We start from the raw sequence: 13422 nt of genomic DNA, 5'->3' as shown, positions 1-13422 counted from the left end.
TTGGCATGCTGGTTTAGCCATTTTTCTTTTTGAAAGTGATTTGATACTGGTTCATTTTATTTTCTGAAGAAAAACTGCATTAAAAAACGCTGTTCCTGAAATATCAAATTGGAAGAAGTTGTTTTATAGCAATTTTTTCTTTCAAAGCATGCATGAACATTTCAACTATTACAAAAGAATATTTCAGTCAATATAACCTATTCATCACTCATGTCGACGTGCCTTTTAGGAATCTCAACCTCATGAATCACGACAGTACTTAGCCTTTTGGCAGTGAATAATCCTGTATTATTAAATTACATATACATTTGCTTCTTCTTTTTAACTCATAATATACTAAATCTAAAGTTAAAATCAGTTAAGCGTGTATTTTTTTTATTATTTAAAGACACAAAAAGACTATCAATATTTAATTGTAGAGAGACAAGATAAAAACTCAATTAGAAATATATATTTTTAAAGATTCATCTAATAATTACACTTGACGTTGAAAATTCTCCTCTCTTAGATCTACAGCCACCACTTCTACCAGGCCTCAGAGACCAGTTCAACCTTAGTTATCACCAACCTCATCCAACAAATGCTGTTGGATGTGCGTTAAATCAACAGTTTCAACATCTGGAATCAATGCTCATCAATGGTGAATGAAGGAGCAGGGATACAGGACTGTGACCAATAGCTCTAGCTACGAACGTAGTGCATGCACCATCAGCACCCAGCCATTCTGAGATGTGACACGATATATCTCAGTTTACACGAATGTGATTGATCGATCATAAAGAATTTCACGTGAACATTTATCTTTTTTCTGGTTGTTCTTTCAAGAAATTAAACTTGACGGACAACAAAAATAAGAGAATCCAATCCACTGAAAGTGATCGTGAGAGAGAGAGGAGAGGCCTTGTGTTTTGAGATTGCGAGCACAAGATCACCGGGCAATCGAATTAACAACAATCACGGCGAAGTGTTCACCTGAACTTGCCGATATCTACCAGTTTGCGCGAACGGTCGTGCCCCAGCGCAGTCGCAGTCGCGGTCGCGGTCGCGCGCCCCAGCTGCGGGCGAGGACGCCATGGGACCTCCGCCGCGGCCCTCGGCGGTTCTCCGGAGAAGCTGAACTCCGACACCCGGGAGCGTCGGTTGTTGTTTTGGTGGTTCGCCGTCGCCAGCGGGCTGAAGCATATGGCGAAACCGGCGAGGCCGCCGGAGTGGCAGTGCCGGTGGTCCTCGGACATCGCCGACCTCGTCGGCGAGATGTAACTCTGTCGCGGCAGGGGGGGTTCGCGCCGATTCTCAGGGGACATGCCCCGGTTCGAGGTCGACGAGAACGGACGGGAGGTATTCTTGATCTTCTCCGGCCGACCGCCGTGGAGAAGCCCCGAGAGCCAAGAGCTCGACCGTCGGGGCTTCCTCTCGGGGCCTCCGGCTCCGCGACGGCCGAACAGGCTGGTGAGGATGGAGGGCTTAGCGGATTTTAATTTCTCGGAGGCCGCGGCCGGGACGCGCGGGGAGGCAGAGCGGCGGAAGGAGAGGGACGCCGGGGAAGGGGACGCGGAGGGTGACGTCCCCCCGGCTACGGAGGCGCGGAGGACGAGGAGGCGCTCGCGGAGGCAGGCGGCGCAGACGCCGATGCCGTCCTCGAACGGATGCCGCGCGCACTTCATCTCCACCTCGTCTCCGCCATCAAAGAAGAAACTCAAGCACAGATTTTAAAGGAGACGCCTTTCTATCCTTCTTCTTCGCTTCTCAATTCCACGCTACGAAGAAGATGATGATGCTGACGAACGAAAAAGGAAAAAAGAATGAAACTATTTTCTAAGCGATTATTCGGCAACTAATTCATACTTTGAATCGCTCTCAGAACAGAGGACGAATCGGAACGGAACATCGAAACAGAAGAAGACAGAAAAAATAACAATAAAAAAAGAGGACGATCTGGAGGTTCGCGATCTTGACCAGTTCAAATTTGGAGGCATCGGCGAGGGAGAGGAACATCCGGCGGTCCGGTGGCCTGGATATTACCACGAATGCGTTGGAATCGTCGACCTTGACTGCTTCAACTGATCAGCTCAATTTGTTTGCATGGGCAACGATGAAAGGAAGGGACGAGCGTGAGGGTTCGGTAATTCAAGAATATTGTTCAGTAACAAAAATGGGAAAAAAAAATTTGTTTTACTTTAAATTGCCAATAAAAATAGATTTCTTTGGTGGGAGAATATAATAATAGAATGCCTTGAATCAATAGCGAAAACAATAGTTTGTTCAAATCTTCTTCTTTCTATGGGAGTAAGCATCATGGAATTAATCAAGGTAATTGATTGATTGAGAAGATGTCATACTCGAGAAATTTTCAATAATCGTAAGCAAACAAAGATAACTAGGAGCTATTAATGACTAAGTGTAGAGAAAAAATTGACAATATTTTCTTTTGATGATAAATATTTCCTTCTTCCCTATTCTTGCTTCTTCTTCTTCTGATTGATTTGATATTTTCCTAAGAAATGGTCGTCTAAATCCAATCGAACTAATCCAGAAAAATCAAAGTACGTACGTATACATTACTTATGCGATCTAGTCAAAACTGTGAAAAAATTTCTCGTCATCATTTTCTTCTTCTTTTGATAATATTCAGTATTGATTTTCATTTTCTTTTTCCCCGGTATAATCCTTATTAAATTCATAATTTATAATTTTTATAATTCAAATATTTAAATCGCCCAATTAATCTTGAATACCTTGCTTTAGTCGTTCACCGATCCATCCACATGACTTTTCTACACGGACAGAAGGTTAACGCGTTCCAGTTCTTTACTGCGGCGCCGAGTCGACTAGAACGTGCGAGATCCGAAGTTTCATTCAAAAGGAAGACGTTGGATAAATCTGTGGGTCAAATTTTATAATATTTAAATTTATTTAAAATAAATTTAAAATGAATTAAGTTTTTAAATTTTTTAGAATTAAATTTTTAAAATGATTATTTAAAATTGAATTTATTTATATATTTAACAAGTTAATAAGAGTTTTATTGATAATATTTAAATTTATTTGAAAAAGAATCTAAAATGAATTAAGATTTAAAAATTTTTAAAATTAAAATTTTGGAATGTTTATTTAAATTTAAACTTAATTAGATTTAAGTTTAAACATTCAATTTAAATTAATTTGATTATTTAAAATTTTTACATTTTAAATTTATTTGATGATTCTTGATAATATAAATTTATATATTCATTTTAAAATTTTATTTTTTTTATTTAACACGTTGATAAGAGTTTTATTGATGAACATGATTCATAAATATTATTCATGAAAATTATTTAATTAGATGTTATCGAACTTCCAATTCAAATTTATTTGATTGTTTGAAATTTTTATATTTAAATTTATTTGATGGTTCTTGAGTTTAATAATATAAATTTATTTATTTATTTTAAATTTTTATTTTTTTATTTAACATGTTGATAAAATTTTTATTGATGAATATAATTAATAAATATTATTTTTGAATATTAGAATGTTAATAAGTAGAATACTTCTGTATATATTTAAATTTATTAATTTAATTTAATAAATTATTAAATATATTTATTTAACTGATTTTATATGTATAAATATAAATAAATTCTTATCCAATTAATTTATCACGTTATTTAAAAGCATTATGACACCAAGTCTACCTAGAATTTCATTTGATGAATAAGTGGCCCCAACTTAGGTCAGGTGCGTAGTATTCGTGCCGATGGTATTTATCGTAATTGTCTGCTAGACCGGAGGGCAGATTGCGACGCTGGCGGTGGCAGAGATGAGGTGCGATGGAGTCTATAAAGAACCACCATATCGAGGAAGACAAGAAAAGATAGAAAGGGGGCGGAGAAGAGGAGAGGGACAGGGAGGGATCGCTGCAAGAAATAGCCTACGGAACGGAAGAGGTTCTGGATCACGTGGAGGATAAGGAACTGCTTTCTTTTTATCTCTTGGGGAGGATCCAAGGAAGGAATCGATCCGCGATCGATATATCCGGGGTTGAGATCATAGCGAAGACGGGAAATTAGAGCAGGGAAAGAGCAGGGAAAAGGAACGAGGCTCAAGGAGAGGATGGAGACTGGTACACCTCTCTAGATCCAGGTACAGCAACCTTAGTTCCTCATATCTGTATGCTTTCTTTTGGTTCTCTTGCAACTCGAGTTTGCGCGAGGAAAAAGGGATTTGGGTGCCAGAAGCTGCTATGATCTGCCGGATTTGGCCTCGATGATCAGTTTCCTTGCGTGTCGGAACAGGTTTTTGGCTTCTTGGTCACAGGGAGGGGGGAAAACGTGGTCTTTGACTGTGGGTCATAGATATGCACAGATCGGAATCTGCAATCTATCTCTTGTATTTACTGCTGATCATGGGCTTGGATCTGCTTTCGGCGACGTCTTCGCCTCCTTCGCGATGTGCTTGTCATGGGACTCGGTTAAGGGCTGCGCGGTTGGATGATCAGTTGTTCTTGGCGTTATCATTTCTTCTCTCGGCATGCATCTTTAGCAAGGCTGTAGAAGATTTAGGTTTCCATGCCACGAGGATCCTGAGATTGTTTTTACCAGGCTCCTGCTTCTTGTAGATCTTACCATTTACCACAGCATAGCCAAGATCTACCTTTGATCAATCAGTTTTAGGCATTGACTTGGGTCTGGATCTGCTGCCTTTGTGATCATCTGCTATCTTGGCCTAACAGGGCTGATTGGTTTTGTTATTTTTCAACAGATGGGATTGGCATTGTTTCTGGTGCAAGGCATTGTTTCTTGTCCTCAAACAGCCTACTTACTGGTTACCTAGATCATGTTAGGGTTCACAGGATTGAAGAATAATTATCAGGATGCTTTGATTCTTGTTGCCCTTTTCAAACAAACTACATAATATTTTATTTCTGCTCCATGATCCAGAACATCTCTGATACTCATGGACTTTTTGTCCATATCACTCTGGAATTTGTGATCATTCTCTCAGTAGGTGGACCGAGTATTCAGCACTTTGCATCCTTCTTTTGGATACTGGCCTTGCTAATTAGGGAGCATTTTATTTAATTACTGGTGGAGGTGTTTGTTTTATTAAGAAGGCATAAACTTGGTATGCAATTTATTCTATAGAGCAGATAATTATCGTGTAGGATAGTAAATTATACAGAACTTCAAAAAATGAAGGATCCCATCTCTTCTCTTTTCTCATCTCCTCTATATCCAACTCTTTTGCAGGAGCATTGTTGAACTCATATATTATTGATTTTGAGGAAGATATTAGATTGTTGCACAACCTTCTCTGGAAGATAGTTAATACTATCCTTGAACTGGAAGATTAGATTCAGAGCACTTATGCACGATTAGCCTAATCTCACAAGAAGACTTGTTATCAGCCGTTTGTCTTTTTCACCATTGATTGGTCAGCTTTTGAATGGAAATGTACACATTTACATGATGCCAGAGGTTGTCAAAATACAAGATTTGCTGTGTAGTTTTGCTCTTCTGAGTCCCTTTGCAATTGGTTGGACCTGGGATCTGGAATTTGAGCATTCAATCTGTACACTTTTGACTAGGAATAGTTTGAGCGACCTGAGTTCATTTGTTGTTTTATCATGTCTACTGTTCAAGTTGGCATCTTGTTCTTATAAATCATTTAGTGTTTTTGAATATAGTTGGGATGAGAGTTCTCTTTGTTATTGAATATATATTGTCCTGAAATGCGTACACTAGTATAAGAGTCATGGCAATGCTTATCAGTACTGTTCATACTAAACGAGTGGTATTTACCTTGCAGATTCATTTATATCCTTGTGCTGTATAGCATATCTCCAAAGTTGAAACCAAGAATCAGCATCTGCAAGACTTTTTTTTGCCACATCCGCTCGAGGATTTTGTATCACTGGGAGATATGCTGAATAACGTTGGAATTGAATTTCCAGGAGCTCTAGATTCTAACTTGAATTGGGCGATAGCTGAGAGTGGCAAGCAATGGGCTGTTAAACGAGCTAGAACTTCATTTTCTGGGGGGAGAAAGAAAAAGTCGATTAGCAGAATTTCCAAAGGGACTCAAGTGATCCTGGATAAGCAATCCAATGGAACAGGAGAAATGCCTCTCTCTGATTCTGAGAAGGTTCTGTCTTTTGAAGATGCTCCAGATTGTCCCCCTTTCAACTCTTAATAATTGAGTTTACAATAATTTCCTTTTGCAGGTTGGTGTAAGTATTCTTGGGCAACACTTCAGTGATTCCCTCAAGATTGTTCCTATTAAGAAAAGAAAACTCCTGTTTGTTCGATCTCCGTCATCTCCATTGCAATCATCATATTCAGATTATTCTGATCATTTATTAGAGGGCCAGTCTTCTTCTGAGCCATTAGCATATGACAATGACCATGATAAGAGATTTGTTGACAACAGAGAACCCATTTCAAAACATGTGATTGAGCTTAGTGATGCTGCTGATTTCTCAGGCATCTCTATATTGGCTGCTGCTGCCTGCAATTGTGAAATGGTGGGTCAAGGCTTAAATTCAGGTTACTTAGTCACGACAGAAAATTCTTTCAAGGAAATCCATTTAGAATCAACCAGTGACGAAAAAGCACTTTCCTTATGTCAAAAGGAGCTGCAATTACAGCCATTTGAAGATTTACAGGACAATAGGCTGGATATGGTAACTCATTCAACTGCAGTTTCTGTAGAAGATGAAGACAACTTTCATGAATCACGGAACAAAAAAAGCTCCTTGTTGCAAAATGTTCATGATAACATAAAATCTTCCTATGTTTCTAGGCTTCACTGGGACCTTAACACTGATATGGATGCATGGAATAACAATTGTGTTGATCTTGCAATCTCTGAGTCAATTATTACTTATCCCTCATGTGAAAATGGGGAACTTGATGAGAAGTTGGAAGGTAGTGAAATTCATCAACAAGAACAGGAGGATGGGGAAAACAGATGTCCTTCACCAAAACCTGATATAGGTAATTGTTTGGTTGTTGATCATGAGAATGCCCACTCTTTTGCTAATTCTGATAATTTGGTTGAAAAGATGCATTCCTTGGACGATATGACGGTTTCTTTAGCTAGCTCTACTGAGGAAGCAAAACTCATGCATGGTACTCCAGGGATCAACATTTGTGGTGCTGAAGTTATTTCTTCAGAAGTTGGTAGTGCTCTTGGCTCATTGAGGGATGGTTCATTGGCAATTGAGGCTACCCAAAAAGAAAAGGATAAGATGGGTTCTGGCTTGGAGGTGAAAGTTGAACCAGTGCTTTCTCATTCTTCTTTAAATGAGAATGTGACTTGTGACAATGTTGCTAAGTCTCTTTCAAGCATGGTCCAGTTGATCTGCAAGCCAATCTGTAATGAAAATGTAAATGTTATAGCATCAAGTTCTGAGAAACTCCCTGATGATCATTGCCTGACTAATAATGTAGGAGAGATTCCTACATGCAGCTCTCTGATCAAGGAGCTTGGAGTTCTAAATACTTCTGTAGAGAGTAGTGATCGATACCTTCTGGTTGCAGGATGTGGCACCTGTGGTGTAACAATACATTCTGATGGATCAGATGACTCCAATGGCATTTGCGTTGATAAGTCTTCTGGAGCAATGTGTACAAGACCATCGTTAGTTAGTCATGAACAGAATAGCCCTGGGACATGTGACCCTGATGAGCAGAAGTTTGGAGTGGCATTTGCTGCTAAGTGTGAAAATATAAGAGAAGCTATGATGGTTGATGATGATAATTTTGTTTGCTCCAAACCCCTTATCTATGCTACTGTTACGGCGGTGCCAAAATCTGTTGAATATGTAGCTGATGCTAAGGAAACAGACGAGTCATGCAAAAGCATCAAGGACAATTGTCAAAATTTCCATGGTGACCAGGACTCAGATAAGTTTCAAGCTGGTGATGTTGTCGCTGAACCTGAAAAAAGCAACTTTGTTGGAGATGATGATTCTCAATTTGAGGATGGCGAATTTAGGGAATCTATTCTACACAGTTGGGGTGAAGATGTTGATGAAGTGGAATTTGAACATGTGGATTATGGGTCTGACAATGGGGAGAATGATATCTCTCAAGCTGTTTCTGTCTTACCTTCTCCTACCACTTTCTCTGTGGAGAACATGACATTCAAAGCCAGGAGCATAGCCAATGCTGATGAAGTGTGTGCTGGAAAGGATAGGCAGGTCATTTTTTCTCAGCAGCCCTCCTCTAGATGCAAATCCAAGCCAGATGGTCCAGATGCAGAAGTGAAGAGAATTCCTGCTGATATTGATCAGAAAAATTATTCTACAAATAATAATAACAAAATGGAAAGAGATCATACTGGATGTAATAATGAATGTGACAATGGTAGGGAACCTTTGGCGAATGCGAAGATGAAGTCATCAGGATGGGATCAGCTGCCAGAGGGTGGTAGGCATACTGGAGATAACCTTTTGGATCATGGGATTGCTTCTACTAGGCATGGTGTTCCTTCTGGTGCTTTACATTTGTTTGTTGAAGATGAATCATTGAGAAGATCTGGCTCATCTTTTAAGGAAGCTTTTTCATCTAGAGTTGAGGTGCCAAATTCCCCAGATGAGACATGCAGAAAAGATAAATTATATGTCAGATTAAGCAGGTAACTCTTCTGCTTGCTTTTCTTCGTTGTTTCAATATTCCTTGCAAAGTTTGTATGTGCGATATTTAATGATTCTGCTCTAATATTCTAGGTACGGTGAACGCAATAATCTTGAAGGACAAGTTAAAAGGAATGCTACTCATAACTCATCAGGGTGGGGTGGATCATCTGGACATGCTCAAGACAGAGTCAGGGATGACCATTGGTTTGATTCTCCACATTCTCGTGGTTCCAGATATCATGATTCACCAGGTTACTATGATGCACAAAGCTTTGTGCGACCTTCTTCAAGGAATGCAGCAGCTGCTGCTGTTGCTAAGGTAGAGAGTAATGGGTTTGTTGTTGCACCTGATGGAACCTTAGTGAAGTCTGGTAGTGCTACATCTGTTAGCCGTGTACCCAAAAAACCTGTGAATGGGTCTTTGCCAAGCACCCATCCATCTTGGTGGGGGTCACAAGCTGAGAGAGATCATCCATGTGGGCTACAAAGAAGACTCCAAAATTCAAGGGATATAAGCCCTGATAGGCACTTCAATGCTGGTAGGGGGCAGGGTGGTAGATATGCTCACGAACTAGACAGTAATCAATATGGAAGATCTATTCCTCATGACAGAACAGAATCATCCCTATCAGGGCACCGTTTGTCCACAAGAGATCAAAGTTACTCTCCTGACAGAAGGCCTCTTCGTCTTCCTCATTCTCACATCATCTCTCATTCTAGATCTAGAACTCGTTCACCTATTCGTTGCACATCTCCTAGGGCAAGAAATGATATGGGGGTGAATGATGTTCCCAGTTTTCGCAGGCACAGAAGATCTCCAGTAGCCAGAATGGAGAGAATGAGATCACCCAACTCCAGGGATAGTTTTGAGGAGCAGATGTTTTTTTATGACTCAGCATCTGCAGCTCTTACATCTCCTTCACATTCTACAAGATGGATTGTTGAAAGGAAGGAATCACCCAATCATCTAAAGGAGCATGGCTACAGGCGAAGTTCTGGTAGAAGCCCATCAAGAGTGTATAATGATCATAGGTTTCGTTCCATTGAGTCCCATGGAAGATCAAAGCCCAATGATTACTTTCGCTCTCCTCAGTCAAACAGAAAAACAGCATATGCTGACTTCAGCAAGGGATACAAGTACGATAGTAGTAACGATAGAAGGGGACATGATGGCAGAGACAACTATCTCCGTTCTGTGAGACAGTATGATGACAATAAGAAGCACATAAGGTAGGTTGTTAAGGGGTTTTTCAAGATTGTGACTTCGTGGAAATTCAAGAGGTTTCAGCAACTAGGCAGCCTACAGAGTTCTAAGGAGAGCATAAATCATTTAAGTACGACAGTTGAGCATATCCTACAATGTGTATTTTGCTTCTGCTTGTCTGGACAACAGAGGTGCACAACCCATTAATACTTTTTTTCTTTCAAGGTAAAGGCACCTCAAAGTTGCTTCTTCACCTGTCCACCTTGTAAAACCATTGCAATTGTTAGTCTAAATTTCCAATTTTGGGATTTAGGTGCTGACCTTCATTTTCTATTTTTTATAAATTATGTTGGACCATTTTGGGTGGGTTGTACTCTCTTTATTATCTCACCAAAATATGACTAATTACTGAAATATAAGTTTGTCTTTGGTAGTTCATATGCATTTGTATTTAACATCAAGTACCATTTGAACACTCTTGATTCATATGGCATTGCTGCTCCGTTTCATTTTTTTTTTCTTGCACTTCATGGTTCTCCTTACAGAAAGTCACATGAGTGGCAGCTAACTAACTACTCGAATAACTTTGTGATTAATTCTGCAGACCTCTAACAAGGTAATATCTTCCATCAAAACAATGTTATTGACAATGTGGAGCAATATTCATCCCAGACTGAACATCTATTGCCTTTTGCAATTATCTCAGGAACACAGCTTTGGATTTTCTTTTCTGAAGATATTCCTTGGTGAAAGTGGCTACAAAAACTTCCTTGGTAATGCTTCTTTCGTTGAGACATTGCCTGGGCAACCTAGGTGAAAGTGGCTAAAAACTTCCTTGGTAATGCTTCTTCGGTTGATACATTGCCTGGGTAACTTGGAGGCATTAATGATTACCCCTCTGTATCCAGCTTAATATCTTTGTGAACATTTACTGAACGTGTTTTCTGAACATAATGCTTGGTGAGAAACTACGAGTTTTCAGAGCCTGAAAAGTGAGGTTTGTAATCTTGAACGGGGGCATTCAGAAGCCTTTAGTAGGAGATACTCTTTCTTGTCAATATGAAAAAAGTCTTCAGTGACTGGAGCTGTGGAAAGTACAATGGTTCTTGTTTTTGCGGACTTGAGATACTTAAGAATGTAACTTTCGACGTCTTTGATGATTAATTGTCTCTGCACCTATTTTAGTGACTGTCTTGATCTTTGTATATTTTCTACTTCAAGGTCATGGTGTACAATCATCTTCCACTTTTGCTTGATTCCTCAGAGATTAAGTAGAAATTTATCTAAAGCCTTTGAATTTCCTCATGCACTCTTAAATATGATTTTTGTTTTTTTGCTAGGAATTAAATCTGTTCTTTTCGCAAATGAGTTTTACTCATGCCCTAATCATCACATGATCATTGATAGGTTTAAATTTTATGTTGGATATTTGCAAATGTTTGTAGAATTCGAACCACTAGTGATGGAGTGTCATGTTAGGATTTACTCTCGCTTTTCGGATTTAATCAATGTGGTAGTTCAACACTAGTTTTGGGCAGTGCAAACATGCACAAGCACAGAATAGAAGAGGTTAAATGCCAATCAATGCGGTGACAAGAATCCAAATGGCACAAGTTTGGATTCACCTTGTAAATATAAATTGGAACGAAATTATCAATTTCAACAGAGAATTCATTCTATTCAGACCAAACAAGCCTTGGGAGGTTTTATCACAGACCAACTTCAGTTTTTTTTTTTTTTTATCTTTGTTTAAGTTTATTCGAAATATAAACAAATTAACTAAAGAAATGTTGCCCCTTCAATTAATTGAAACAGAGGAAGAGCAACGGCACAAGAGGGGCTCCCGGCACATAGGACAGCTGGCGTGGCCAGCGTCCAGCCACCGGTCGATGCAATCCACGTGGAAGCCGTGTCTGCAGTTGCGCAGGTCCCGCACTTTCTCCGCCGCCTCCACCTCCCCCAAGCAGATCGCGCAGGTGTCGCCGCCGCCGCCGCCGCCCCACCGCTTCGCCCACAGTGAGTACTCCACCACCCTGAGCTGTCCCTTGATGGACGCGGCGTTGACTCGTCTTCCTATGCCGTCGCCGTGGTCGTCGCCGTCGTACCATTCGGGGACCGCCACGTCCGGTGCCGGCGGCGAGGAGATGCCGAGGCAGCGGAGGAGGAGCCTGGCCGCGAAGTCGACGTGCTGGAGCAGGTAGATGAGGAGGAGGACGGGCTTGGGAACGAGAATCAGGTCGAGTCGCCGGCCGACCAGGTTCATGGTCGATCGATCCAGGAACAAACAACTGACCGGGAATTGCTGCTATATTATTCACTATGCTTCTTAATCGAGGCCTTAAATAAATATAACTAGGCATGTGAAATCTTATGACCGATTCATATTCGTCGTCATGTTTGACCTTGAGTGTTCAATAGATAACGGTCAAACTCAAACTGCTTGAATCAAATATTCTATTAGGAACTATAGACAGCATATCTGACGAATTCATTAACAACCGGGTCAACTGGAGACGAAAAGTCAGCAAAGTTATCCATTAAAAGAACTGGAAATTGTCAAAGCCTTGGAATATTAGAACCTTCATGGAAACCGTCTGGCGATGGCTAGAAATCATTCATTGGATCGGACGATAAAAAAGAAGAAAATATGTGGAAAAAAGGGTAAGGATTGTAGCTGATCTGTGAATGACATGGTGATAGATTATATATACAAGTAAGTTTATGAAAAAGAAGACGAGAGAGAAGACGTAGTTTGGTAGTTCTATTGAATATATAACTTTAGATTGAGCTAATCGAGTTTTTATATGCTTAATTAAATTCGTGGTCCTGTGCGTACATTGCACGTAATCTAAATAGTTGGTACATAATTAGATTTAGATTTGACCTTTAAAATTTAAAAGGTAGCGGACTGCCACCGCCGCCGAGCATCCATAAATGTTTCCTATGTTTGACTGACTAAGCGTTGCACCATCGTCCTTGTCATTGAAGGTGGACATCGTTCACTTCTAGGAAGAAAGCACAGGTCTGAACAGCAAGCATCTTCCCTTATCAATGACCAAAGCCTACAAACTGAATCTTTGCTCCACTAAAGAATGGTTATGTTATCGATCATCTTTCCAGAAATTTATACGACAGCAAATTACTGACTTGCTAGTGGAGACTTTCTTGTCTTGCAGGTATTTTTCAAATGGAATTTTCATTCCACGTAATTGATTTGCTCACACCCATTTGCAGATAATTAAAGCACTTCAAGTTCCAAGCAATGCAGTTTTTTGTATCAGTGACGTTGATATTTGCAGCCTGTCCAGAGATGAAAGTTCATCTCCTCTTTAGAAATTTGCTTCCCAAACCATGTTTGTATTCGGAAATCAAACAGAGGACTCCTACCGACTTAAGCTTGTCTTCTCGAGATGGTCATTTATCTTCCATACGACCAACTTTGAGAAGAGGCTCATTTGTTTGACAGATTGACATGCTTGATGTTTGACAAAGGCGAGAGGATTTCTTAGGTATCATGCACCAAGCGAAGTCTTTTTTTGTGGTAATGCTGTTTGACTTCTTTTTTTTCCTGATTCCACTCCCTTTCTGTGTGTCA

The 13422-nt window shown here is 40.0% G+C and overlaps 3 protein-coding genes across 4 annotated transcripts; 1 reads left to right on the top strand and 2 right to left on the bottom strand.

Annotated features, from left to right (window-relative positions):
• Nucleotides 1–939: 939 nt before the first annotated feature.
• LOC141836871 (uncharacterized) lies at nt 940–1816 on the bottom strand. Its single transcript, XM_074724338.1, has one exon. It carries the CDS (start codon nt 1662–1664, stop codon nt 969–971), a length of 696 nt encoding a protein of 231 aa, XP_074580439.1. The 5' UTR covers nt 1665–1816; the 3' UTR covers nt 940–968.
• A 2072-nt stretch (nt 1817–3888) lies between these two features.
• Nucleotides 3889–10265, top strand: LOC141839031 (uncharacterized). 2 transcript variants are annotated; one of them, XM_074726681.1, is made up of 4 exons: nt 3889–4125; nt 5791–6126; nt 6206–8622; nt 8714–10265. In XM_074726681.1, the coding sequence occupies exons 2-4, from the start codon at nt 5905–5907 to the stop codon at nt 9855–9857; spliced, it is 3783 nt and encodes a 1260-aa protein (XP_074582782.1). In that variant the 5' UTR covers nt 3889–4125; nt 5791–5904; the 3' UTR covers nt 9858–10265. The 2 variants fall into 2 exon arrangements, with proteins under 2 accessions (XP_074582782.1, XP_074582783.1); XM_074726682.1 differs by having other exon boundaries at nt 3889–5106.
• Nucleotides 10266–11474: 1209 nt separating this feature from the next.
• On the bottom strand, nt 11475–12234 carry LOC141842374 (E3 ubiquitin-protein ligase RHA2A-like). Its single transcript, XM_074730583.1, has one exon. It carries the CDS (start codon nt 12088–12090, stop codon nt 11626–11628), a length of 465 nt encoding a protein of 154 aa, XP_074586684.1. The 5' UTR covers nt 12091–12234; the 3' UTR covers nt 11475–11625.
• Nucleotides 12235–13422: the final 1188 nt, after the last annotated feature.

This window comes from Curcuma longa, chromosome 11, assembly GCF_044706935.1.
Source record: "Curcuma longa cultivar G26 ecotype Majalengka, Jawa Barat chromosome 11, ITB_CL_G26_1.1, whole genome shotgun sequence".
NCBI classification, from domain to species: Eukaryota; Viridiplantae; Streptophyta; class Magnoliopsida; order Zingiberales; family Zingiberaceae; genus Curcuma; species Curcuma longa.
The sequence above is the reverse complement of the archived record's forward strand: the minus strand, read 5'-3'. Positions and strand labels throughout refer to the sequence as shown.